Source organism: Equus asinus, chromosome 15 (genome assembly GCF_041296235.1).
Source record: "Equus asinus isolate D_3611 breed Donkey chromosome 15, EquAss-T2T_v2, whole genome shotgun sequence".
In the NCBI taxonomy this organism is placed as follows: Eukaryota; Metazoa; Chordata; class Mammalia; order Perissodactyla; family Equidae; genus Equus; species Equus asinus.
The window spans coordinates 24,045,587-24,073,463 of NC_091804.1; the positions used below are offsets into that span (position 1 = coordinate 24,045,587).

General features: G+C 47.4%; 2 protein-coding genes across 12 annotated transcripts in view; both read left to right on the top strand.

Annotated features, from left to right (window-relative positions):
- The window catches only part of DNMT3B (DNA methyltransferase 3 beta), a 38,821-nt gene extending 27,771 nt beyond the window's left edge, over positions 1-11,050 (top strand). For 4 of the 10 annotated variants that reach the window (XM_014845071.3, XM_070485741.1, XM_044748232.2 and 1 more), the window contains 7 exons: positions 391-574; positions 1,157-1,241; positions 2,228-2,373; positions 2,718-2,808; positions 3,145-3,293; positions 4,141-4,226; positions 9,468-11,050. In XM_014845071.3, the coding sequence (XP_014700557.1) occupies positions 391-574; positions 1,157-1,241; positions 2,228-2,373; positions 2,718-2,808; positions 3,145-3,293; positions 4,141-4,226; positions 9,468-9,609 (883 nt within the window). In that variant the 3' untranslated portion in view covers positions 9,610-11,050. Of the gene's footprint in view, positions 1-390; positions 575-1,156; positions 1,242-2,227; positions 2,374-2,717; positions 2,809-3,144; positions 3,294-4,140; positions 4,227-6,984; positions 7,055-7,817; positions 7,937-9,467 lie in introns of all 10 variants that reach the window. The other 6 variants (XM_044748229.2, XM_070485739.1, XM_044748230.2 and 3 more) reach the window with 3 other exon arrangements.
- Positions 11,051-16,544: 5,494 nt separating this feature from the next.
- Positions 16,545-27,877, top strand: part of MAPRE1 (microtubule associated protein RP/EB family member 1) — a 28,118-nt gene continuing 16,785 nt past the window's right edge. The window contains exons 1-2 of one of the 2 annotated variants that reach the window (XM_014845079.3): positions 16,545-16,780; positions 21,713-21,836. In XM_014845079.3, the coding sequence (XP_014700565.1) occupies positions 21,716-21,836 (121 nt within the window). In that variant the 5' untranslated portion in view covers positions 16,545-16,780; positions 21,713-21,715. The remainder of the gene's footprint in view (positions 16,781-21,712; positions 21,837-27,877) is intronic. The other variant, XM_070485746.1, reaches the window with a different exon arrangement.

Genomic DNA, 27,877 nt, shown 5'->3' on the forward strand with positions numbered 1-27,877 from the left:
CATGGAGCCTAATTGACTTAACAGGGCCCAGAGTTGGTATTCTGCAGGGGCTGCGATGCTCATGTCCGAAGTGGAACAGGAGTGTAGGGATGGGCTTCAGACAGTTAGTTCTGAGTGGAGAACGAGGTGGGAAGTCTCCCTGGAGACTGGCAATTCTGGGGGTTTGGGGAGCTCTTCTGTGCAGAGCCACTGAGCTGGGGATGCACAGGTATCTGAGGAAGAGGTTCGTGTGCCCCAAACTACACTGTAGGCCTCTCCAGCCCAGGGGGCAGAGCAGCTGGGGCTTCGAGGAGGCATTAGGCAGTGGGTGCCCTCTCCCTGGGGAAGGGGGATATGCAGGAGAGCTGCGCAATGACGAAGGCGTCCCTTCCCTGCCCCCACCTGGCGTAGGTGCTTCTGCGTGGAGTGTCTGGAGGTGCTGGTGGGCTCAGGCACGGCGGTGCATGCCAAGCTGCAGGAGCCTTGGAGCTGCTACATGTGCCTCCCGCAGCGCTGCCACGGTGTCCTGCGGCGCCGCAAGGACTGGAACGTGCGCCTACAGGCCTTCTTCACCAGCGACACCGGGCTGGAATACGTAAGCATCCCAGGGCTTCAGGGGTCTGCAACACCCCAGAAGCTGGTTGGACAGAGTCCATGGAAAGATCCATTGTATAAATGAGCATCTGCGAGCCTCAGACTCAAGGGACCCGGCTAGTTGACACATCTTCTGTACAATTCTCAGGCTTGTCCTGTGTCTCTTCCTCCCTTCCTTCTTGGCCTCTCGTTGTGAACTTTCAGGGGCCTGATGAGAAATGGTTGTAGATCTAACCAAGGCTTCTGAGTTAGCAGAACTGAAGAGCGGAGGGCAGCCTGTGACTTACTACTGTTTTAGTGGGAGTGGATTTTTCTGGGCTCCATTCTACAGATCTGTGAGGGAGGCCCCAGGTCACTCCTGTACGTGTCTTCTTGTCTGTGCATCTGTATCAGAGTCTCACCTGTGTTTCATGTCTAAGGGTGGAACGGCCATTCTGTGCCAAAGCTCCTGAAGGGGTCTCAGCTAAGAAATAGGGAAGGGCAGGGTTTGAATCCTTCAGAGGAAGGTCAGCCCTCACCTCCCCAGAGGTTGAGCCTTCCACCTGCACCTTGACCTCCATGACCTCCTTCTTTAACCTGGCAGGAAGCCCCCAAGTTATACCCTGCGATTCCTGCAGCCCGAAGGCGACCCATTCGAGTCTTGTCCCTGTTTGATGGAATCGCCACAGGTGAGTTTGGAGTTCACCTTGGGAGACTCACCTGGTCCCGGGGTCTGTCTTCAGTGCCACGAAACATCACTGGGACCTGTTCTGAGAACACCACTGGCTCTTGTTTCTCTCCTTAAACCTCTCCACTATTTCACCCACTTGGCCCTCGTTTGGTCCTTTTTAAAGCCATGTATGTCTTAGCTGTTGCATTTTTTATTATGTGTCTAGGTCTGTTGGAAAATTATTTTTCATTCCATAAGCATAGATATATTGGAGATTGATTAGGCAACTCTTCCTACTAATATCTCCAATCATCCCTTCCATTCACCCAGGTGTGGAATAAGCATAGCCAACATGTGTGGTGCCCCCGGGGCTTTGCCTGATGCAACTCGGCGAATCCTCAAACTTGCCCTCAGCTATTAGGAATACATTTGTTTTACCAGAGCAGGAAGCAATGGAAATGAGCTGTTCTGCACTTAGCATCATTTGTACTTATGTGTGTACATGGTGTCCACCTGCCAAAAACATTGACAGCTTTTAATGGCCCTCCAGGTCATTGCCAGCTGCTTGTTTTCACCACTTTGTTGGGTCCTAAAGACCTATTTGTGTCGACACAGGTAACCCATACTAGGATGGAGCCTTGGCCATTGCTCCCAGACCATGAATTTCTTTTCTAAACATGGTTTTGGTGAAGGTCCCTGTCTGTGTGTCTGTGTTTAACTGTGCTGGGGTGGTACATGCTGGGACTTGGTCATGTACCTGGCAGGTTTAATAGATCCTGCCACTGTGCTGTACCTGATAAATATTTTCTTCACAAAACTCCTCACTCCAGAGAGCCTAGTATGGCCAGTAGGCATTTTCTGTGCCATCTGCCAGCGTTCACTTGAGGACTACCATGTCCTTGCTAGGTCTGGTCTGAGCTCTGGCGATGACTTAGAATCACTGGAGGGAGGAGCCATGGGTAGGATGACCCTGGGTACATTTTCTGTCTCCCTAACCCCACACAGGGTACTTGGTCCTCAAAGAATTGGGCATCAAAGTGGAGAAGTATGTCGCCTCAGAAGTGTGTGAAGAGTCTATCGCAGTTGGAACCGTTAAGCATGAAGGCAGTATCAAATATGTGAATGACGTCAGGAACATCACGAAGAGAAACGTGAGGCCAGCCTCTGCCCTGCTGGGCTCTGCAGCACCTCCTGCTCTTCGCCCCCTGAGTCCCAGATATCCTCACACTCCCCTTTCGTATGCCCAGAGTTGTGGGAGAAGAGAACCTGTGGTCACACCAGGCTTTGTCACACCAAGACCCACAGTTTGGAAATCATTCAGATCTTAGGGAATCTGGAGCATTAGGATTTCTTGGGTCAGAAGTGGAGTTAACAGACAAGTGTCTAAGCAGGATTCTAGAGATGGGTGTTCTTGACAGGTTACCTGGAACCTAGGCTGTCCGGCCCTCCATTCCACTGCCCACCCCTCCCCTAAGAGTGACTTGTTCTCTCACAGATCGAAGAATGGGGCCCCTTTGACTTGGTGATTGGTGGAAGTCCGTGCAATGATCTCTCCAATGTGAACCCTGCCAGGAAAGGCCTCTATGGTGAGCATCTCTTCTTTCTGGTGGCCCCAAGGGACCCTATGTCACCTGAGTGTGGTCCCGGAGGAATGGCCTGAGAAGGAGCTGTTTGTTTCTGGCCAGCCTTACCTCTTGCCTCTATCCCTGCCCCATTGTGTATCCTCAGTCCCCAGAGATACTAATAAATATTGCCCTGCTGATGGCTGTGTCCTTAGTCATTCCAGACGACTGCAAGTGGAAGAACCGTAGTGTATTATTAGCCTTAGTTGGTGAGCGTTGGGAGCCCATTGGTCTGAGTATGGAAGGGTGGACTGAAAAGTCTGAACTTTCTGTCTCTGCTGTCTTCTTTTGTGGGCTCAGAGGGCACAGGCCGACTTTTCTTTGAGTTCTACCATCTGCTGAATTACTCACGACCCAAGGAGGGTGATGACCGGCCATTCTTCTGGATGTTTGAGAATGTGGTAGCCATGAAGGTCGGTGACAAGAGGGACATCTCTCGGTTCCTGGAGGTAGGTGACCTAGGGTCCTGATTTTCAAGACAAGATGGGTGTGGAAGGCCCTTCTGGCATTGGGGCTTGGTGGGTGTTTCCAATGTCGGGAATGATTTCTGGGTTCTTGAAGGAAGATGTGCCTAGATCCAAGGGTAGTGGAATCAGATGGGTTGGTTCTCTTGAGTACGTGGAAAATACGTGATCTCTAACCTTACCCTGAACCCTTTGAAGTCAGAGCTGATGAAACCATCTACTTTTGGAGGCCCCATTAGATTTGACTAAAATTTTTACTCATCCTTGTTCTGAGAACTGCTGTTTTAGGGGCCACAGGCAAGTTAATTATCTACCTTATGATGCTTAATAGGCATCAAGTATGTTAGTAAATACTTTTTATGTGCTTAACTCCTTTAATTTTCCCCAATACTTTACAGCTTCAGTTCTGCTAAAGAGATTATAGGACTGGCTAGTTCCTTCCTGCTGTGTCAACCTGGCTGGTGGTGGCACAAGCCATGGATTGCCAACACTGCATTTCTACAGCCAAGACCTTGATTGCCAGATTTCAGTTGCGAGCTGCTTTTGCCACCTCTACAGAGCACATTCTGTAATCTGGCGTGTCCCAGGGCATACCCTCTCTCAGAACCTGCAGGTCATATCTGGTCTCTTTCCCCACCATTAATATAAGGACACTAGCTATGTCCATCAGTCAGATTCTTGATGGGAATTTGTCTGTCCCCTGGCTGGCAGGAGCTGTGTCTTCTCCACAGCTGGGGGGCACAGTCCTTTCACCCCCTAGGTCAAGCCCTGCACTGGCTCCCACCTTAACTCTGACATAGGCTCCCAGCAGCTGCCTTCTCTCTCCCCACAGTGTAACCCAGTGATGATCGATGCCATCAAAGTGTCTGCTGCTCACAGGGCCCGATACTTCTGGGGCAACCTGCCTGGGATGAACAGGTAACAGGGGGCTCTGAGTAGGCCAGGTAACAGCCAAGTTAAAGGCGGCTAAGGGTGTGATCCCTGGCTGTCGACTGTTGTGAGACCGTCATATTCGAGCCTTCTAGAAAAAGCTGGTTCTGCTGAGAAATGGCCATACCCTGGGCTTCAGATCAATCCCTGGTGTTGAGGGTTGATACCTGTTAGGATGACAGCAACAACCTGGGAATCTCAGGCCAGGATTCCTCAGTCTACTCTGACTTGTTCCTACTCGGCCCTTGGGCCTGTTTCTCAAAAGGGCCATGTGCTTGACCAGACTGACAGTCTTCTCCAAGCCCAGGATGCTGATGCCTCTATACCCCACCTCTTCTCCTAGTTGCTGTCATCTTGGCAAACGGAATAAGATTGTTAGACATGTCTTTCTCCCTGCCCCTGAGATGAAGTGACCCCTGGACTGGGCCTGTGGTGACCAACCAGGTCGACAAGCTGAGATGACAATTGGTAGCCCAAGGCCTGTCTCCTTTGGATTTTCTTAACCAACAGCTTTTCCCAACTTTTCATCAGTCCTTTCATATTGAAAGGCAGAAAGCAAATTGCTGAGGATTAATTATCTAATGTTTCAGGGAGAACAACCTGCTAATTAAGATAAGAAATTTGGAGATAGTGTGACATCCCAGACTTGCAAATTAGTTAAGCTTAAAAAATTTCTCCTTTGGAAGAAATTGTTGGAAGCATAATAACTCTAGCATTGAGCAAAATGTAGAGAGAAGTGACAAGGTAGTAGAGTAGCTTGGAGGATTTTTCTTGGGTATCTTGCATTTTTATTTGGCTTATCAACCAGTCAAATGGTGCAATGTCCATGTCTGGCATGGAATGGACTCATTCACTCAATACTTGAACTCTCACACTGTGGCAGGCTCTGGTACAAGTGGTGCCATTGCAGTAGCGAACACAATAGACATCAGTCTTGGCTCTCATGGAGTTGACATGCTAATGGGGGTGATTAGAGAAGATATTCAATGATTTCAAGGTCATGGCTGGAGTAGGACATTGGAAGCATTGATGGGAAAGCTTCTCCTTTTAGCAGAGCCCTAAATGAAGGAAAGGAGCCATGCAGTTATTTGAGAGAAGAGCCCTCTAGGCCAAAGGAAGAGGGGAAGGAGTGACAGGGCATTCACAGCTCAGTTTAGAGAACTGTTTTCCTTTTTGGGGAGTGACTAAGAGAGGAGGAAAGAGAACTCAGAGGTATGGGCCAAGTTATATGGGGCCTGTGGGTCATGGTGCCACTTAAATTTACATTGGCATGGGAGTTCACAGGAGGTTGAAGCCATTGAGTGTATCTTAGATTCATGGTAGTTTCTGGTGGAGTAGACTATAACAGGATGAGGGTCAATGAGACAGTTGTTCAGAGGACGCGGGCAGACTATAATTATTGTTTTATGCCCTGGGAAATACCATCCATACACACAATGTGAGTGGTGGCTCCAGGGCATTTGCACCTTGGGGAGTCCTGTGGAACTTAGTAGGAAGAAGATTCTAGATAATGTGATGGGAGGATAGGACTTGCAGAATGTGCAGATAGACCGTCTTGAATGTGGAGTATGAGATGAAAATAAGAGTCAGCAAAGATGCCACAAAGTTTTCTGCCTGAGTTGTGATAAGAACTGAGCTGTAGTGCTATTACTGGGCTCTGCCGGGATCTGGCATGGGTGACTCAAGTGAACCAGAGCTCATAGAGCCAAATCCAGCCTTTAGGCGAAAAACCTGAGTGTGTGTTTAGATCTCAATCCTAGAATCAACACAAGGTAGGGCTGTGCTGTGTCCTTTTCCTCCAGGTCCCTCAGCTCTCTTGGGTTCACCGAAGAATTGGGAATGGGGATAGGGTGTCATTTGAATCCTAGAAGGTGAGGTCAAGGAAATCTGAGAGAGTCCAGGGAGACATTTTGTGATTCAATGGCCCCTCTTGTGGACATCATTTCCATTCTTATGTCTGATTTTTTTTTTCGGGGGGCCATGAAGTGGGTAGCTGTGGTGTCTATCAGCTCTGATGCAGAGCTCTTGCTGGTTTCTGCTCTGGAGCTGCTCAAGCACTTTGGTTTCTAAAGTTCTATCTCTTCCCCTTCTCAGGCATCTGTCTGCCTCTCTGCATTTGCAAGTTTCAGTGGTGAAAGTTACAAGGGCAATTAGTGTTCAAGGAGCCACTTCCTGTCCCTCTATTTATACTCATTGAGTCCTTAAAGCCTCCTGAGGCAGCATCGCCAGCAGTGAGCCACCAAATCATGGTTTTGGGGTGCTAGGTGTAGCAAGTAGACCCAAAAGATATAATCCAAGCTCCTGAGACATGAAGCTAGTGAGCAGTGGGGCCATGACTTGCTCAAGGTCATCACTCAGCCAGTGAGCAGTGGGGCCATGACCACTCAAGGTTATCACTCTACCAGTGAGAGGTGGGGCCCGGACAGTAGGCATCTCCAGACTCCTCTTCTGGTGTGCTTCCCCTGTCCTGCTCTCTTCAATGGGAGCCTGGCTTTGACTAATATTAAAATTTGGGAAGGGGGAGCATTCATTCCTGGACATCAGGCTGCCCCCTCAAGGGGCTAGTCTGTCCCTGGCTTCAGCACAGGCTGGTGCTCATGCCAGGATCATTTTCATCATATATGTGTTGCTAAGTTCTTTGCCAGAGCACATTTTGCAGCCTTAGACCCTCACTCCCACTTTGGGAGGTGCCTAGACGAGGCCCCTTTACAGATGGTAGAAAATAATGGGTTTTGGCTGTTCCCAGGCCTGTGATAGCATCAAAGAATGATAAACTCGAGCTGCAGGACTGCTTGGAGTTCAATAGGACAGCAAAGGTAAGATGTGCTCACAAACGACGGTCTGTGCCATGGCCTTCTGGGAAACGCACTCGGTGACCTCCAAGCAGGGGCTTGATGTACAGTTTGTTCATGCCCCTCCCCCCACGTGGCTCCCTGGTGCTGGGCCTTTCCCCACATAATTGTTCTGTCCCATCTGCAAGTACAGAGTAGGAGAGGTTCTTGATAAACAAATAATCACTGAGAAAAGGCAACTATCCTTTCTAATTGTGAATGCCCCCTTCATAGAGACAGAAAATTTCAGCTTGTCCTCCCAGTGAGAAGTGAGTAATTATACTTTTGCCAAAAAAAAAAAATTCTCTACTATTAAGTCATAGATAATAATATTAAGACCTCTATAAACTTAATTCTCAATGTTCACAATCAAACTAAACTCCACTCATTTGAACCCTGGTTGACCATCCTCTATAATCTGGGTGATTTTTACTTTTGCTTAATCTTGCTGTTCAAGAACTCTGGTGTTTTCTTGGTCCCCCTGTGATCTCATTCATGGTCACTGTTTTGTTTATCTCTTGTTCTCTTTGAGGCTGGGTCTTCCTGTTCATTAACTTCTTGGCGTTTGTGGGAAGCACATAATGTTCTTGTCCTTCAGACTCTTTTTCTCATTCCCTCTGTGAGCCCAGGCTGCCACCCTCTCCCCCACCTGCCCTCCCTCCTCCACCTTCCCTAGGTGCTTCTGAGCCTTGACTGACCCAGAAGCCTTCCTTCTGTGCTCACTCCATGATGTCGTTTTGTTCTCCAGTTAAAGAAAGTACAGACAATAACCACCAAGTCGAACTCGATCAGACAGGGGAAAAACCAACTTTTCCCTGTTGTCATGAATGGCAAAGAAGATGTTTTGTGGTGCACTGAGCTAGAAAGGTGAGCAAGGCTGCACGTGGAGAGGGAAACCCCGCAGACAGACAGAAAGGGGAAGAGTATGTGGTGGAGGCCAGCCGCACAAGTGGGCAGCTGCTTGTCCTCATTCTGCATGGTCACACTGACCTTCTCTGTTAGTGGGGCACCTCTTCAGAGCCAGTCCTTATTTCCTGGCCATTCCAGAAATGGGTGGTGGAGGTGAGCAATCTGAAACATGAAGTCATCAGCACCATCTGTCTGTGCTGGCTGCACTGCCCTGATGTTTGCCTGCCCCAACGTGTTGGGACGCTGGGATGTATGAAGAACCAGCTAAAGCAAACCCCACCAGCATGCCATTGCTCTTTCTCAGAAGATTCCTTCTGCCAAGTTGCTCATTCTAAAGCTGATTCCTCCTTAGCTACAGTCTGTCTTCTCCCTCTTTCATTATTTGGCTAAGTTGGTAGTTTATTTTGATTCAAAGAACCACCTCTCAGATTTTAATTTTCCTGTTCTGGTTTCAATTTTTTTTCTTTCTTGTTTATTTTGTTCTTACTGTTGTGTCCTGAAAGATTTGTTAGAGTATTTTCATTGCAGATGTTTCAGTTCTACAACCAGGTTTATTTCCTCTGACTTAACAATAGTTTTCTTGGTATAAAAGTAAGTTATGGTTAGTACAAAGAAACTGGTGGGTAACTTTGCCCATTCACATTGTGGTTAATTCTGTATTTTAAGACTCAAGCCTAACATTGCTGGGCTAGATCTGGGATACAGGGGTTGGTGCAGACGGCTGTCATTATGTAGACAAAGCAAGACAGGCCAAAGGTGTTGTAATGTTGGCATGTTTCTTAACACCCATTTGGCCATTGGCCCATTGGTGTGATTTTTAGTATGAGGTTGTAAACCCAGGGAAGAAGGAGATGCAGTGTGTCGGGAAGCCTCTTAGCAGACTTGGTAGAATCCCATAGAGCAGACGCTTGGTGTATTTGGTTGCCATCTGCCATCAAGTCAAGCTTGGCCCTTGATCCAGCAATTGGGTTTGAAGAGGGAAGGAAAACACAGGATGTTTGAGTGTGTTCATGGTAAATTACCTGACCACCTGATAATTGAAAATGAGGTCCATTTTTGCAAGTGTCCTCATTCTTTATTAAGGAAATTGCCTAACTTCTCTCATCTTGTGGTTTGAAGACAGATACACGTCTGTCTGCTGGCTGTCTGTCTTAGCATTCATTCATTCATTCATTCATTTGAGGAAAGTCCACTGATCACCAGCTATATGCTAGGACCACAGTGCTAGTGCTGGGGATGCACTAAACAGACACTCTCATTGAGGGACCGTGCCCTTAGGACAATCCTCTGTGTTCTGAAGAACAGGTGGATCTGACCTCTGGGGGTCGAGAGGGCTCATGTAAAGGCCCAGTGGGCCTGATGGAAGGGATGGGACAGAGGGCAGAGAGAGCGGCGTCCTGTTGGTCATGGTGAGGATCTCCCGGAGGTGCTAAGCAAGCTGCTGGGGGCATTTCTGACTCCCTGTCTTTTTACTCTGGTGCCTCCCCAGGATCTTCGGCTTTCCCGTACACTACACGGATGTGTCCAACATGGGCCGTGGTGCCCGCCAGAAGCTGCTGGGGAGGTCCTGGAGTGTGCCTGTCATCCGACACCTCTTCGCCCCCCTGAAGGACTACTTTGCTTGTGAATAGTTCCCCAGGCGCACTGGGGCTCTGGGGCTTGTGGGGCAGAGCCAGGACCCAGGAGGTGCAGCCCGAGCTCTGCCTCTCCTCAGCTCAGCTGTGTGGGGTCACACTGCGTACCTCGGCGGGAGCAGAGCCACCTGATCCCCTCCTGGCAGGGGAGCCCTAGGTGCCACCTCTTCATGCACAATTCAGACCTGGCCGCTGGGAGCGGCCGAACAACGGTGCTCATTTTGTCTTCTCTGAAAACTTTTAAAACTTGAAGTAGGTAGTAAGATGGCTTTTTTTCCCTCCTGGGTTCATGGCTCAGAGAAATGATGGCTAAGATACCAAAACCACAGTGCCGACAGCTCTCCAATACTCAGGTCAATGCTGAAAAATCACCCAAGCCAGTTGTTGCAAGACTTTAATATTTTTAAATGTCTGCAGCTCCTTGTTTCCAGGAGCATGCAGTGGTAGACGTGTAGCTAAGGGACATTTTAAGGGCCCAGGATGTTTTTTTCTAGGGCTAGCAGAAGAGGAAATGATGTTTATGTCTTTCGTGAATTTCCCCCGGCACGTCCCCCAGCCTCAGTATAAAGGGCTGGGATGCGATGTTGGGGCCCATTTAGAGTATTTTCCACAATGATGATGATTTCAGCAGGGATGACATCATCATCACATTCAGGGCTACTTTTTTCCCCACAAACCCAGGGGCAGGGCCACCCTTAGCTAAGTCCCTCCCAGCGACTGCAATGGAACCCTCCGGGGAGCTCAGGAAGGGGTGGGCTGGGTTATATAAGCTGCCATATTATGTAGACAGGTGTAGCTTCTCACTATCTTCCTATTCCCTATATGAGGGGAGTGAAGGAGGAGGCTTAGGTAAGACCCCTCCCCGACCCCCCCAATTTACCCTCCAGACTACTTGGCAGGCACATGTCCCCAGATGAGAAGCACGACACCCTAATTCCTCAGCCTTTTTCTAAACTCAGAAGCAGTGACAGCCAGGGGCAGAAGCACATTCCTCTCACTTTCCCCTCATCTAAGAGATTGCAGGGGGAAACTACAATAAAAAAAGCTCGACCCTCCCTCCAGAGGTTTTTAAGTCCTTTTTTATTCCATGATAAGTCATTTTTTACGGGGAATGGGAGGTCGGACAAGCTGCATTTCAGAAATGCTGTCGTAATGGTTTTTAACACCTTTTACTCTTCTTACTGGTGCTATTTTGTAGACTAAGGAATGACGTTGACAGGTTTTGTGGGAGTTTTTTTATATACTTTTTTTTTAAAAGAATCTCAGACTTCTATTTTTATGTTTTAACATTTTCATAATTTTTTTTTGTAACTGGAGCCACGTAACAAGTATGGGGAAAAATTGTGCCTTGTTTCAACAGTTTTGCTAATTTTTAGGCTGAAAGATGATGAATGCCTAGAGTTTACCTTATGTTGAATTAAAATCAGTATTTCTCTATAACAGTCTGGCGTCCCTTCTGTTCTTTTGCAGGTCAGATGGGTGGGTCATGGGAGGGCCTGGTTACGGTGGAACGATGTGTGGTTTAAGTAGGTCATTCATACAACAAGCACAGTGCAGGAATCCCGTGGTGACTCCAAAAGCAGATGTGGAGCTTGTGGTCTAGCGCCCTGGTCCCCACCCTCCAGTGTATCAACATCCTTTGGGAGGCTTGGGAAAGCAGAGATTTCTGGGCCCTGCCTCCAGAGTTTCTGATTCATTAAGTCTAGAGTGGAGCTTGTGAATTCCATGCTGCTGCTCCAGGGACCACACTGGCCTAGTGAATGGGTTTCTAAACCTTGGTTCCTAATACAAGTGACTAGAGTGATTAGTTAAACGCTTGATGTCTGGAACAGTCATCTCAAGACTATTTCTTACAGCTCTTGGGTAGCTCATCAAGGTGATTAATGACGCAAGAATCCCAGGGCTGATTTCTCCCAGTTCCTGGTGGCTTTGTGGAATTGCCCTGCTCCACTGCCCCCAAGTTGTGGAGCGGTTCAGCCACGTTCAGCAAGGGCACTTGGCCCCAGTGAGATTGGTTGGGAGTGGCCCCGTGATTCTAACATAGCTGCCTGTGGCCTCACTTCTTTGGCTAGAGTGTGTACCTGTTGCAACTCCCTTCAGTAGTAACATCTGAAAGTTTACCTGGGGGCACCCAGCCACAGCGTCCCAAGCCCAGAGCCCAAGGTGCCCTAATCCTCACGTCTCACTACTTCTGTCCTTTGGTCAGGGAAAAGGAGCCGATGAAGATTTCAACACCTCTTCAGAGGTTAATATTGGTCAGCTGGTGTGTGCAGAGGGCGAAGGGTGTGTAAACGAGGTGTACAGAGCATCAGTTGAGCAGTAGTTGGACTTGGCACCTCTCTGAGCCGCTCAGTTTCCTCATGTAAGAGAGGTCACAACCATGGCCACCTCCATGATTATAGTTGGGTGCCTCAATAAGGTCAAGTTCCTAAAGGGTCTGGTCTGGAGTTGCAGTGGAGGATGAGAAACCAACTGTTTTCAGGTGCAGCTGGGCTAGAACAGCCCAGGTGTGAGTTGCCATGGTGAGACAATTGGCAATTAGCGTGCTGGGCTGGCGCTCCTCTCTGAGGCGTTGAGACCCAGGGGCCTTGGCAGCCCTGTGAAGCCATCTTGTGTACAGTGCTGCACCAAATGCCAGGACAGGATGAAGCGAAATAAACAGCCCCGGCCTCGAAACCCTAAGAGAGGAGATGGACTAGCCCTCCAGGTGAGAGGCCCTTGGGTGTCCTGCCTGCTCCTGGGCCCTGCTAGGGGAGGCCTTGGAGGAGCTCTCGGAGCAGTTTTTTAATGTGTTTTCTCAAGATGCCCAGGTTCTGAGCTGAGTGATCCCAGGCTTGGTGGCAAGGGGACAGCATGATGAATGTTTCGATCTGGGGGGATGGGTTTGGAGTTTGTGCCACACGTAGGCCTTTTAAGCAGTGGCTTGGGGCTGTATCTGGGGTCTAGCATGTTGCCATGTCACTTTGGGCAGGTGACTCTTGGGGTGGAGATCACAAATCCTACCTACTTCCTAGGGCTCTGAGTGTTCACAGGCACCGTCTGGGTAAAGCCTGGTGTCTGGTGTGCAGTAAGCCCTCAAATGTATTGGATGGCATTGTGATAACGAAAGCCATTGATCAATGCAACATTAATGACTGGGTGCTGGTAGCGAGGGTAACATCAAATATTTATTAATGTATTAATGAAGTATTAAAAAGGAAGGACAGCAATATTCCCCCAGGTTGTTGCACAGGAGCTGGGCTGACTGATACTGACTGTAGCAACAGCAGCATCTGGTGTGGAACTCGTGTCCATCACGGCCCTCACATGTTGGGAGATGCTGGGGAGAGTGGATGGGGGTGGCTTTGGCATCCTCCACCCTAGAGGCCTGTGGAAGGGATCTTGCCTGGGGGTGCAGAGACTGGTCTCTGGACAGTTCCATAGCTATTTGGTGGGGGGTCACCACCAGACAGACAGGGTCTGCTATCCAACCTCAGTCCCTCTGGTTTTCCAGCCAGCTGCTTCTTGAGGTCTGCACTTGGTCCTTGATTCCTCTCTGCAGCCAGCCTGGGTGCTGTTCTTGGCTTCACCTCCTCCTAACTTGTGACCTTGGGTGTGCTCCATAGCCTTCCCATGCCTCAGTTTACCCAACTGTAAAACAGATGATAATATCAACCTCATAGGCTGTGTGGATCAAGTGATTTCAGTGTTCGTGAAGCACGTGGAAGAGTGCTTTTGGGTAGTGCTGAGTGACCAGCAGCTGCTTGTTTGTTACTGTTAGAGAACTCTCCTGGCAACCCTGATGTGAGGCTGTAACTAACCAGGATTTTAGGTAAGAGAAGTGAGACTCAGAGAGGTCCCATAGCATAGCCAAGGCCACACAGCCCGTGGTAAAGGAGTTGTGAGTTGGAATCTGTTGTGTGAAGCCAGTCTACTACTATTTCTCCTTGGCCTCACCTACATCTATTTACTTTTTGGGTTTGTGTGTGTGTGTTTTGTTTGGGCTACAGTTTGCCTGCCTTCCTTCCTCCTTTCTTCCAGCCTACCTTCCTTCCCTCCCTCCCTCCTTCCTTTCTGCCTTCTTTCCTTCCTTCTTTCTGTTTAACCTTATTTATTTCTTAAAATTTTTTTTTATTTTAAAATAATTTCAGATTTACAGAAGATACAAGAATAGTACAAAGAATTCCTAAATATCCATCACCCAAATTTTCTAAATATTAACATTTTGCCACATTTGTTTTGTCATCCTCTCTGTATTAATATTATTTGTTTCTGAACCATTTGAGAGTAAGTTGCAGACATCTCTCTACCATTAAATCCCGCAGTGTGTATTTCCTAAAAACCAGAACGCTCTCTTATATAACTACAGTACATTTATCACAGTCAGGAAATGAATGTTTATTCACTTCTTTATCTAGTCTGTAGACCTTATTTAGATTTTGCCAATTGCTCCAATAGCGTCTTTACAGAGGAAGGAAAATAAATATATATATTTTTGTGGTCCAGTATCTATTCCAGAATCACACATTACACTTGGTTATTTTTGATTTTTACAACTTTTAACTAATTGTGAAATACACAAACAGAGCAGTGCAGAAATCCTGGTGCCTCCGGTCTTATAACCTACCTGTGCTCTCTGAGCTTTGCTTCATCCTGAGGTCTTGGCATTGCGGAAAGAAAACAGAGGCAGGCATTACTGGAGGTGGTTTCTGCATACTCTGAGTCTCTGCACATGCTGTCCTCTGCCTGGATTAGCCTTCTCCCCTTTCCCAGACCGGTCCTCCAGTTCTCACTAATATCCAGGAAACCTTCTTTGCCCCCATTCTGGGTGGGATTAGGAGCCATTCCCTCATCTGCATGCTCCGTCCCTGTGGGGGACAGAAGAATCTATCAGCACAGAGCACTCTGTATTATAAGTTCTTTCTTTTGTAAGTGTCTGCTCCATGAGCTTGTGAGGTCCTCCAAGTGGCTGAGACCTCCCAACACCATTTTTTAGTTCCATAAATTTATCATACAATTGGAAAACTCAGGCTTTAAAGTCATAGTTTTTTGCTTTTGGAGAGGAGACTCAACAATTTCTGTCTGTGAAAATGAGATTACTGTACATACTAAAACAGTTCCTTAAAGGCTCATATGAAAGTCCCTGAAGCTATTTCTCCTGCTAGATGGAAATTCTTTTTTCTTTCTGCTCTCTGGCCTGTTGCAGTCAAGGCTTAATTGGACCAAGAATAGCTTGGATAGCCCCCTCCTCAGGGAGGAGAGTGGACGCTGAGCAGGTCACGTGCCCCTCTCTCATCTCTTTGGCCACTGTCTCCTGGGAGGGTAGATGAGTTTTACTTTGGAGGCCCTTACTCAGAAACCTCCTGTGATGCCCTGTGTCTGCAGAACCAGGTCCAAGCTCTAGTCGGGCACTTGAGGCTCTTCTTGACTTGGCTTTCTCCACTGATCTCATCCCTAACACTAATGTCCTCCCCTCAATCCAAAAGGGCCTTTAGGTAATGCTGACAACAATTAATTGACATTAATTGAATGTTGACACCAATTGAAAGGGACTCAGAAATCACTAACATTTATTGAGCACATCCTATGCGCTAGGAGCAGTCTAAGAACTTCACACACATCTCATTTAATTCTAACTCTTAGCAGAGTGAAGATCTGAACCCAGACCTGCTGGCTTTGCTACTCATGAAATTTGCTTAGCTTCTTGGGAACTTAATGTTCTCCCGTATAAAATGGGGGTAACACACGTTGCTCCAAAGCACTTAAGAATATTTATCTTTACTCGATGATCCATGCTTCCTATCAATTCACTATAAGGCTAATTACTACTATTTCTCAAATCATTTGGTTACAGGGCTCTTTGCCGTTTCCTCCTGTTTGCTTTTTCCTACCCCAACCCCTTTGCTGGGTTAACATCTCATCTTTTAGGGCAAGTATCGTCTCCGGGAAGCCCTTCCCACACTGCTCAGGTGCGGTCATCACTCCTTGTGATGAACTCTGGGAGCTCTACATACCAGAGAGACAACCAGCAGTACAGGTGGTTATAAAATTGAAATGCCTCCAGACCGGCTGATAAACAGCTCCTGCCCAAGCTCCCCACCCCATTCTTCCCTGAACATCTGCCCGGGCTTCAGCAGCTAACTGGGTGAGACCTGACCCAGAAGGGGCCTCCAGGACCCACTCCATGCAACCCAGGTGCCCTCACCCCTGCCGCATACCGCTCCTGCCTAGCACAAAGTCTGGTTTGTGATTAAACAGCGATTTGTGTCATTAATTCTGTCCTCTGCCTCCCCTGTTAGAGTGAAAACTTAAAGACCTCAGAGGCTGTGTCTGGTTTTCGCTCACCATCAAAGCCCTAGGGCCTGATTGATCAGGGAAAATAAATATCTGTTGAACACATGAATAAATGATATCAAAACAAAGAAACCAGCTGGAAACGTGGATCAGCCTCTGATGCTGGACAAGTCAATCGGCCTCTCTGAGCCTCAGTTTCCTCTTTTGTAAAGTGGGTGTAATTCATCCTTTTAGCAAGTCTCTATTAAGAGCCTATGTGTCAGGCACTGGGACACAGCCGAGAACAGGACTGTGGAGATCTTTGCTTTCGTGGAATTTACGGAAAGGCAGACAATAAAGGCCTAAACAAATAGACGAGATGACTTCATAAGGAACCCAGAGGAAAATAAATAGATGATGAGATTAGAGGGTGGTCACAGAATGTATCTCTGAGGTGACTTAAATCTTTCCTCAAAGCGCCTATCAAGTATCTTTATTATCCAATAACCCATTTTTGCAGAAATTCATTGTAAAACCAAGTTTTTTTTGGCTCCTGGGGTGGAGAATGTGTAACTGAATCCCGCCTTCTAGGCGGAGTCACACACGGCCCGATGCAGGATCTCATTGGCTGCGGCGGACCACGTGGCTGTATTGCTCCGGCCGCCGGCGCCCCGCCCCTTGGGCGCCTCAGCTGTCGATCAAGGACCGGGCTCCGCCCCCGGCGCGCGGCTGAGTCCCTCTCTATAAAAGGAGCCGGCGGGCGATGACGAGCCTTTACGTCGGCGCGTAGTGGGGAGGTGGGGTGGTGCGTGTGAGGTCATCGCGCGGGCGCGCGGGCGGGGTCGGACGGTTTGAACGAGACGAAGACGGAACCGGAGCCGGGCACGGGCCGTGGACGCCGTCCCACCGAGAGCCGGTGAGCTGGCTAGCGGGCACGGAGCGGCGGCCGGGGCCGGCCGGGTGGGCCTCGGGCCGCGCAGGCGCCGGCAGGCCCTGCGAGCGGGGCGCGGGCCGCTCCCCACGGCGGTGCTGTTCGGGCTGGGTGGGGGAAGGGCGGGGCCGTGACCCGGCGCGCGCGGGCTGCGCTGGGGGGCGCGCGCTCCGCTCTGTCGGGGGCGGGGCCTTGGGCCGGAAGTGGGGGCTGCCCCTCGGCGGCGTGGGGGCTTCTGGGCCGCCGCTGCGGTGTAGAATCCGGACAGCGGTGGCGCGAGGTCCCGGTGTGACCGGGCCCGGGCGGAGGGGCGTGTGGTTGGAGGGGGTCCTGGGAGCTCTGGGGAGCCCTGCTGTAAGAGGCGGTGTCGCCTCATGGTTGAGAGTTCCGGTTTTGGAATCGGACCTGGGTTCGATTCCCTCCTGTGTGACTTTGGGCAGGTGCTTTAACCTCTCTGGGCCCCAGTTTCCTCGTGTGTGGAATGGGGACCATGATAATACAACGTACAGAAAGCTCTTATCGCGGTGCATGGCAAAATGTAAGCCCGCTCAGTGGACTCCTTCCTTTCTTCACCGGGTATTTGTTGAGCGCCTTCTAAGTGCTAGACACTTGTGCTGAGTGCTGGCGGGACACCCGGGAGCAGGAGGGGAAAGGCCTGCTGTCCAGGCGTCTTCATTGTGGTGGGGAGACAGGTAGGAAATAAGAATGAATACGCACGTGGACAAGACAATTTCACATAACCGCTGGGAAGAGCATGTAGCAGGATGCTGTGAACAGTGCTTTTCCGGTCCCTGCTTTACAGCCGTCTTGTCGTACTGCAGGGCAGACTGTGGCCCCCGCCCGGATTTGGGGATGAGAATCCTGAGGCCCATTGAAGGAAGGTGCGCCGAGCCCGGCAGTCCCCCTCTCTGATGGGCTGTCTCTAAGAGTAGTAATAATAATAGCAGCTATTTGCTGATTCGCAACTTGCTGTGTGCCAGGCATTGTGTTAAGTGCTTGGTGCCGCATCATGTGATTTGATATCGCTGTCTCTAAGAGATACCATCTTCATTTTACAAAGGAGGGGCCCGAGACTCTTGAGTGGTGAAGTGATGTTCAGCAAGTGGCTGAACACACATCTCTGACTCCTGAGTGGAGGCTCTTAACTTACCTGTTATATACTCTCTGTACACCCCGCCTCCTTGAGGTCGAGCTGGGTAGCACCTTTCATACACACGCGCCCTCTGTTGTGGCCTTTCAGAATGCCTAGCATGGTTTCCGGCGCAGAGGGAAGCTTAGGACGTGATGTGCTGTGCACTGAAGTGTTTTCAGTTGGATTCTCATTTAATCTTCACCGCCGCCTTGTGCAGAAGAGAGTGCTGTTCACCTTTCACAGGTGAGCCACTTGTGATCCAGAAAGGTGTTTACTCAGGGTCACGTGGCTTTTTTTCTGGCGGTGCCTCTCTCCCGCTTTCCATAGGGCGCAGTAGGGTGCCTTGAAAGTAATAGGGTGCTCATCAGTCAGCATTGAATCAGAAGGGGCTTGGGAGTCTGCTAGGAGAACTGCTCAAGGAGAAGAGTTACCTGGGGAGGCAAGGGGAGCTTTTTCTAAGGCAGTTGAAACCTGGATCAAGGAGCCTTTTAAGGGCGAAGTTTGCATGGTGATTCTGGAGTCTTCCTTTGAGGCCGGGCAATGGAATGCTTAGGGAGGAAGAGTGAGCTGTGGCTGACTGTAGCTCTGAGAACTAGGCTCTCTTTTGACTGCCTGGAAGAGCTAATTAATTGAGTCATTGGATGTTTATTGAACATCCACTGGGTGCCTACCCTTATGTATTTAGTGGCTGCAGAGTTTACGGAGCACATGGGACCAGGTATTAATGTATTGCTAATGAAAGAGTTTTAAATTACATGATGATGAAAGGCCATTAACGTTTTCTGGGCTGGGGTGTGGTCAGGAGACACACGTGGCTTAACCAGCTGCTTACATTTTATGGTAGCATGACACACACAGTACCCAGTGTGTGTGTGGATGTTGCCAAAGTAGATTGTAAGTGCTCAGCCTGGGACCGTGTCTTTTGTGTGGATGTCTCTCCTTGGTACCTTATAATAGCATTTTGCACACAGTGTGCATTTCATTTATTTGTTCAGTGATTTTTAAACGGGAGGTACTTGATCTAATTTGTGATTCAGAAAATTCTTTCTGGCTGCTGTGTAAGAACAGATTGAGACAGACTAATTTGAAGGTTGTGGCAGTGGATCCTGGGAGATGATGGTGGCAGGTCTCGGGCACTGTTTCTGGCACTGGAGATAGGACGATGAATGAGACAGGGTTCCTCCCTGCCCTGGACCTTGTTTGTTTAATACTCATTATGCGTCAGATACCATGCCCAGTATTTTATGTACCTTATCTCATTTAAACCTCACCTCATCCTTTTGTGGCATTAACTCTAAGGTAACTGAGGTGTATTGAAGTTAAGTAACTTACCCGAGGTCATACAACTAAGGAGTGTGACAGCATCACCTTCAAACCCAGGTCCTCCTGGCTTGAAATCCTTAGCTCTTTGCACAGAGCAAATTGTCTCCTGGCCCAAATCTGGTCCAGGAATGGTTCAGAAATGAAGACATAATGACAATCCAGTATGATAATTCCTATGGTAGAGGTTTGAATGAAGTACTGTAGGAACATAGGGATTAATTTCCCAGTGGAGTCAGGAGCTAAATTCTGTTGGCTTCTTGTCTAATGTGGTTTTATCATCTGAGTTTAAAAATGTAAGAATATTGATGGTTTGCTGTCTGAAAAAAGTTTATATAGGGACATTTTTATCTCTTTGATGCTGTCCTGCCAACCTTAAAAAAAGCATTTATTGAGCACCCACTGTGTGCAGGGCACTGTGACAAGTGCTGTGGGGGATTTGAGGGCACAGACCTGATTGATATGTCATTTCCCTCTCCAGACCTCAGTCACCCCTGCTCATGAAAGGGATTGGATGGGTAGATTTGCATCCCTTCCAGCGCCCACATTCTGTGGCTCTGTGACCTGGGGCTTGCAGCAGCCTAGTGCAGGAGACATGGGAAGTGAGAAGACCAGCTCATACACTAGGCACTAGGTGGAGAAAATGAAGTGCCGCAAGAGAGCATGGGGTCTCATCGTGGTTCCAGATTGGCTCTGAGGTTCCCCCCGCCATTAGTAATATTGACGTCTCATGAAGTGAGGAAAATTGTGTCAAGGTCACTATGAAATCCAGTGTTTTGGGGCTGGTCGGGTGGCTAAGTGGTTAAGTTCGTGCGCTCCGCTGAGGCGGCCCAGGGTTTTGCTGGTTTGGATCCTGGGTGCCGACATGGCACCACTCATCAGGCCACACTGAGGCGGCGTCCCACGTAGCACAACTAGAGACTCACAACTAGAATATACAACTATGTACAAGGGGGCTTTGGGGGGAAGAAGAAGAAGAAGAAGAAGAAAAAAGAAATCCAGTGTTTTATGGTTGTGTGTCCTCTTGGTAATTGCCCAGAAATTTCGTTTAGATCTGGAGTAGCCTGCCCTTATCTTATATTGCTTGAGGCTTCCCTTCCCATAGTCTGCTTTCTACCAGAAGTCAGGGTGATCTTTATCAAACAAATGAGAGTGTGATTCTACCCCACTTAAATCCCCTCGGTGGACTCCTTAGCAGTCAGAGAATAAAATCCAGACTCTTTACCATAGCCTGCAGAGGCCTGACATGATCTGGTTTCTTCACTTCTTTTCCCTCTTCTCTTCCTGCTCTCCCCTTGCTCACTGGGCTGTTGCCACCCTTCCATCTCCATGTGGCTGCTTCCTTCTGGTTCTTAAGCTCAAACGGCAACTTGAGAGAGAGGCTTTCCCTGACCGCATTCCCACCACCCCCATTGCCTAAATGGTCGACATGAAATGACATTTGTCCGTGTATTTGGTCAGCGTCAGACTTCCACCATTAGCATGTGAAGGCCCTACGGGTAGCAGCTGGTCTCTCCTGCTTGTCTGTTTCTTGGGCCCTAGTGCAGTGCTCGGTAAACATTTGTTGACTGAGGATGACGGTGGCGTCCACATTTAATAGCATTTTAAAAGGTTGGTGTGTTTCTGTGTGTTCGTTGTTTTGAATTTGAAGGCCTGGCAGAAGATGAGGGGCAGCATTTTCTAGGCTCAGGGAAAGAATGGTTGATGGCGCTGGGCAGGCTTGGCTGCCAATTCCCAGGGCTTCTGTGATGAGCCTCTCTTTCCTCATCTGTAAAATGAGAATGGGGTGAACCTTGCAGAGAGTTGTCAAGTTTAAATAAACGCCTGTGAAGCTTCTGGCGCTTAGTAGGGCCTCAGATGCCCTCCGGTCCCCAGGTGGCTCAGCAGAGAATTAGTACCAAAGATTCTTCATTACCAGGTCGTTTGCCACTACCTTTGTGGTACTTAGGTTATTTGAAAAGCTTATTTACTTTTTTGATTATGAAAGTCAATATAATCTTTAAAGAAAATTTGGAAAATGGTGAAAACCATAAAAAGAAATTAATAGAAGGCCACCATCTGAAGAAAACTGCTGTAAACATTTTGCTTTGTCAGTGGATAAGCTTGGGCTAATGTTTTCTAGACAGGGACGTTCTTGTTTGTGCATCAGCCTCCCTTCAGAAAGCACTTAATTATCCCTTTACTCAGTGTCTTGTTGCTTAAAACTTTACACCAGTCACATTAAAATGAGGCCTAAATTTCAGGCTGGCTGGTGTTGGGCAGTTCATTCCAAGTCATGTTTGTGTCTGGAAATCCAGGCTCATGGCTGGAATCCTAGTGTCTATGATTTGGCCTCTTGGGGAGGAAGAAGAGACTTAAAAATAGAGTGTTCCCGTAGGTCTGCTCTGGGTGACTCTCCAGGAAATGCCTGCTCTCCCTTACATGCCTACTAACTCGAGCCCTTCTCTCTTCCTCACGTGCTGTAGAAGATGGCAGTGAACGTGTACTCAACGTCAGTCACCAGTGATAACCTAAGTCGACATGACATGCTGGCCTGGATCAATGAGTCTCTGCAGTTGAATCTGACAAAGATTGAACAGTTGTGCTCAGGTAAGAGAAATTCACTAGACCAGTCTTCCAGGAGAGCCTGCAGCTCCTTCAGTAATGTGCAGGCCTGTATCTGACTGTAGAAGCCACAGGTTCAGGTTCTGTCTTAGGGCTGCCCCAGTTCTTCCTCTCATCCCTGCCCTGGTTCCACTTCTTTTTTTTTTTTCTTGAGATTAGCCCTGGGCTAACATCTGCCACCAATCCTCCTCTTTTTGCTGAGGAAGACTGGCCCTGAGCTAACATCCGTGCCCAGCTTCCTCTATATGTGGGACACCTGCCACAGCATGGCTTGACAAGTGGTGCGTAGGTCTGCGCCTGGGATCTGAACCAATGAACCACGGGCCGCCGAAGTGGAATGCGTGAACTTAACCACTGCGCCACTGGGCTGGCCCCCCTGGTTCCACTTCTGAAAGGAACTGCACTTAACTGCTTCTGGCCTGTGTAGCCACCATTTCCTGCCGTAGAGATTGTTATTTTGAGGCCTACAGCTTAGCCCCAAATTCTCTGTCTGCATTCTTGTGCATCCAGCTTTGAAATGTTTTATTTGAGGACAGTAATTGTAATTGTTGTAGTTCATATTAGTTTATCAGTGGCATTTCTTATTCCCAAGTAGCACAAGACTAAAGTCAGGCAGATGCTGTTTCAGCCACTGTTTTATCGAATTACTCTTTAATAAGAATTTGGCACAGAGTTAATGATTTAAAACCAGAAAAAAACATGTTCTGTTTCTGTATATAATAATTATATAACATTTAGAAGACTAGAAAGAAGAAAACGAAAAATGCTGGTAGTGGCATTATTCAGAGAAAGCCACCATTTGGATGTTTTCTTTCAGTTTTCTGTGCACTTAAATAGTTGTATGTATTCCAGCTTTTTTCACTTAATGTTAGATTGTGGATCTTCTCTGCTGTCATTCAGTATCTTGGAAGTGTTTATTTTTAATGGCTGTGTGCTATTTCTTTCTGGATATGCTGGAGTTGTTTAAAAATCTTCCCAGTTTTTGGATTTAGATTGTTTGTAATTTTTCCATTGTGAATAATGGGTAGGTTGAGTATCTATTAATGTAAATCTTATCTCAGTTTATTTACTCAGTGATTCCTAGAAATGGAATTGCTAGATCAAAGAGTATAAACTTTAGACTCTTGGTAATTATTTTTCATGAAGGTGTTACCAGTTTCTACTTCCTTTAAAGACTTCCTGTCACACCTTTTGAGAGTTCTGCTGACTGCCCCTAACTGTCCTGACAGATAGGTGAGGTGAAGAATATTCCAGAAGGATGAGATGTGTATTCTGCTGCTCCTTAAGTTCTTATCTTGTGTGTAGGTTAGAGAATTAGAACCCTCAGCCTCTCCCAGTGTGACAAGAACAGTAATCCTTTCATTGAAGCCTCTGTGCCAGGGGTCATGTAAATGCCTTTCAGGTATCTCTTCGTTTCCTTCTCTCTGTACCTCCAAGAGGTAGGGATGTTTATTAACCCCGTCTTACAGGTGGGGAAATGGGCTGAGAGAAATTGAGAAACAAGTCCAGGGTCACACAACCCAGAACAGAATTGAGACTTGAACCTTCGTCATGCCAAGAGCCCCTGCTCTTCAACCTCTGTATCCTACTCACTCTCCAGACTTTTCCTTTACTGACTGGTGCCATTTGGACTGATTTAAAATGATTGCTCTCATTTGTATGATTTTTTTTTTTATGAATTCAGCTTTTGAACTTCCTTATTTTATAGCTGGGTCCTAGTCTGGGTCTGAGTTTCGTTTGCTTGTCCTGTTGTTTCCCTTGGGAGGGTTAATCTCAGTTGTGCGGGTGGTCACAGGGAGGCTCCGCATGATGCTGTACAGTGAAACGGTGGTGCCCAAGAGCCAGGCTTATTAAACGTTAGTTACTCTGTTAGTTGTGGGCATAGGTTGTTAGCTTTAGATCTGTACTGCCTTCCCCCATTTTCGATTAGTTTCCTCAGTTTCATCGCCACATCCCCATTTGTTTGAGGCTTTTAAAGCACTTGTTTGCCCCGTGATTGGTGACTAATGTGGGGGTGAAGTCATCCTAGTTTTCATTGGAGCCAGCTTTTTTACCAGCAATTTCTAAAATTTACCTCTTTCTAGAAATACACTCCAAAGTATATTCCACTTAGTTAATTGGAAAATGAGATCTCTTTTCATGTGTAGATAAAGTTGTACATGTGCTGATCTGGCCCCAGGGTTCTCTCATTCAGACAGGGAGCTGTCATGGATAGTCAGGACTGGCCATGAAGAGGCTTCAGTCTGCTCTGAGCCCTGTGACTTTGGGTGAGTCCCTTAATGTTCTAGTTCCTTGTCTGTAAACGGGGTAGTAGACCTGGCCCCATGTTGGGCTGTGGTGAGACTCACCTGTGAAAATAGCTCTCAGACATTGATTCTGGGCCAGACCCTGGAGGTGAGTGTAGCTCTCTTGAGGTGGGGCACATCCTTGTTTTACAGAGGAGGAGACTGCCAATGGGGCACAGCTTATGCCTTACAAAGGTTGGTTTTGAACCCGGATCTTTTTGACCACACAGCCCATACTTTTTCTGCTGTGTACGTGTTAAACCTTTTTAAAAGAAGCATTTGGAAGAGAGTTAAACAAATGTAAATTATATAATTGATAATAATTGTCTCTATAAAGATCTGTGAAGAATTTCAGCATGGCCTGCCATTTTTCTTATCCTAGATAAAGTGCTTTTCCCCAGAAAGTAGCAAGCGCAGGACACTTAACTGATACGTAAACAAACTTTTATTCATTGTTAGCTAGTTGTTTTTTTGAAAGCTGTGTAGGACTTCTCTGTGTTTGTAGATGGTTGCATTGTGTTTCACATTGGTGTTTAGAAAACCAGGTCCTGGCCTCCACTATGAAACCAGACAGGATGAGCCGCACACTGTGTCCCTGAAGAAGGGCTGCCTCCGGGGGATTGGAGTCATAGAGAAAGTGAGGCTCCTCAGCTCTTTGCTAAGTCTACTGAGGCCCAGGGAGAATCCCAGCAGCCTTGAACACTGGTGCCTTTCCCTCCTGATGCCTCTGATGAGCAGAGGATCAAGCAGACCAGAATTGTCTACCAAACCCAACCTTTGAAAGGTGGGAATAGGCCTCTCCCTCGAGAGGGCAAAGCTGTGGGGCCCTGCACTGTTAATGTGTTGGCTGCCTGTGAAATGGCTGAGTTTTGTCAGCCTTGCGGGCTCCCCGCCCCCCAACAGTGAAACAAGCCTCTGCTTGGCTTTTGTAGTGGGATAAGGTTGGATAGCTTTCAGTGACAGAGTTGGCAGGTTGTTTCACGATTCATTATATTCTGTAGTCTCCCTGTTTTAGGGAGCTAGTTATCAAGTGTTTTGGAAAGATAGTCATCAAGAAAAAATCCCTGATCACAAAGAATGATTTTAATGAGGGCTTGCTGTGTCAAAAAAGGGAGGCTGGTTGCTTTTTGTCAACCATTCCTGTGTTCCCTCAGTTCCATTCCATATGCAGGCTTCTCTTCACTTTTCCAAGGGCCCAGCATTGCGCTTTGAACATGTAGAGTGACTCTCCCTCAGTGTTCTCAGCTCCCCCTTCTCTTCTCTCCAACCTGGCCTCCTTTATAGTTCCTGTGCTGTACGGAATGGGAGAGGTGTCCTGATGTGCCCTGGCAGATGCTAGGTTTCCTTTTTCCTCAGCTTATTGTGGGGTCCTGCTAGCTCTTGAGTGTCTGTAAAACAGCTTGTCAGTTTTGGTCGTGTGTTGCTCTGAGGGCATGTGCCCGTGCCCCTAACCAGACCTCCCCCACTTTTTCTCCTTAAGTTGGCTCCCTTTTGCAGACACTCCATTTTGGGCCATGATTCTACCATTCTTCCAGTGTCGCAGGCCTGAGAGCATCTTTTGAAGCTAATTCTCAAAGTTCTGTATGTCTCTGAAGGGTCTTTTGGATCTGGCCCTTTTTCAGTTTACTCCTAACTGGACACTGGGTCCCCCTCCTCCGTTCCTCTTGTTGGGCCACGTTAGTCTGCAGCCTTTGTAAGAAACCATTTTTATTATGTCACTCCTCTGCTTAAGGAAGTAGCTCTTTAACCTTTTTTGCCTAACTTATCAAGCACCTCCTTGATTTTTCTTTGCCTTAATTAAAGCAAAACAAAAGACAAGAAACCAGTTTTCTTCTGCTTATAAGTAAATAAGTCTTCGTTATAGAAATGTATTAAGAAGAAAACCGCAATCTGCTGTAATGTCCCAAGTTAATGGTAGTCATTGTTATCTTTTAGCTGTGTGTATATATATATATTTATTTATTTATTTTTTTTTAAGATTTTATTTTTTTCCTTTTTCTCCCCAAAGCCCCCCGGTACATAGTTGTATATTCTTCGTTGTGGGTCCTTCTAGTTGTGGCATGTGGGACGCTGCCTCAGCGTGGTTTGATGAGCAGTGCCATGTCCGCGCCCAGGATTCGAACCAACGAAACACTGGGCCACCTGCAGCGGAGCGCACGAACTTAACCATTCGGCCACGGGGCCAGCCCCTATATATGTATTTTTTAACTTACAGCTTTATTTATTGAACACTTACCATAGGCCAGACACTTTCCAAAGTGCTTTACATATATAACCTGGAAGGTAAGGACTAGCGTCCCCATTTTATAGGTAGAGAAACTGAGGCATAGAGAGGTTAAGCAGCTTGCCCGAGGTTACTCATTTTAGCTGTACTTTCAATATTTTCCTATAATTTTTAAATATAGTTGACATACTGTATATGGTTTTTATTTTTTGAGTGACTGAAAGTGTCAAAATGGCTTAAAATTCAACAGGAACAAGAAGATAAATGAAAAGTGGGAAGTCTCCCTCTTAACCCTGTCTACCAGCCACCCAGTTCCCTGCCCCAGAAGTAAACGTGTCATCACCTTCAGAGAGCCTTCAGAGAGAATGTGTATGAACGAGCAAAAAACATCCATCTAGCCATATTTTATGTGTGTGTGTATTCTCTTTTTTCCCTTTTTACACTAATGGTAGCATGTTTAATCTCACTGTATATTCTGGAGAGTGTTCCATATCTGTGTATTATATGCCACTTTCTTGTATGGCGGTGTAATTTCCGCAGTCAGTGCCTATTAATGAACATTTGGTTGGTTTCAGTCTCTTGCTATTACAGACTGTTGCAATAAGTAACAAATATAAGCACACATATGTTGTATGGTTCTGTTTCCTGCTTTTAAAGTTAAAGTAGGATTATTTTTCCCATGTTAAAATACCTTGAGGCTGATTTTTAATGTCTGCCTTAATGATTCCTCACAGCCCTCTATTTCCAAAGTTCATTCATCCTTTAGGATGACACAAGCCTCACTCACTCCCTGAAGCCTGAACACTCTCAGATTTAATAGTCAGAGTGTGTTTCCTGTGTATTTGTGTTAAAACATCGAGAGTTCTCACTCTGGGGTTTTCCGGTTAGGGGAGCATCTGTTGGATCTGGGTAGAATGTTGGCTGCCGCTTTCATCTAATTCTCCTAGGGACCCTTGACTCGAAAGGCTTGAGAGCCAGCACGCCTGAGATATTGCAAGCTTTTGGAGCGGGGACAGCGTTATGCTCTTGTTTTGTGTTCTCTGCTTGCAGCGCAGATCCTGGTAGGGTGGGGCTGCGGCAGTCAGTGATGCAGTGGCACAGCTGGTCCTGCCCTAAGTCTGTCTGCGTCCTGAAGCTGCAGGTCGTTGGGACAGCGGCCGTCTAAGAGGGCTCCTCTTCTAGCCTTGCTTCTGTTGTCAGCCTTTGTCATTAAGGCAGAGACTGGAAGGAAGGCCCCTTGTTAACCTGTTTTGTACCCAGCCGAGACATTTATGGGCCAGGAATTTTCAGCCTTTTCGGAAAAAGCAGTTGATAAACTTTTTTCTTTTAAGCACTTACCTTCTTTTTTTGTGTTCTGATTATAAAAGTAATATTCACTGTAGTACATAATAAAATATTTAAAAAATAGAATGCGTTCAGTACCACCCTCCAAAGATGGCCACTATTCAGGCATTTTTTTTTTTTTTTAAAGATTGGTGCCTGAGCGAACAACTGTGACCAATCTTCTTTTTTTTTTT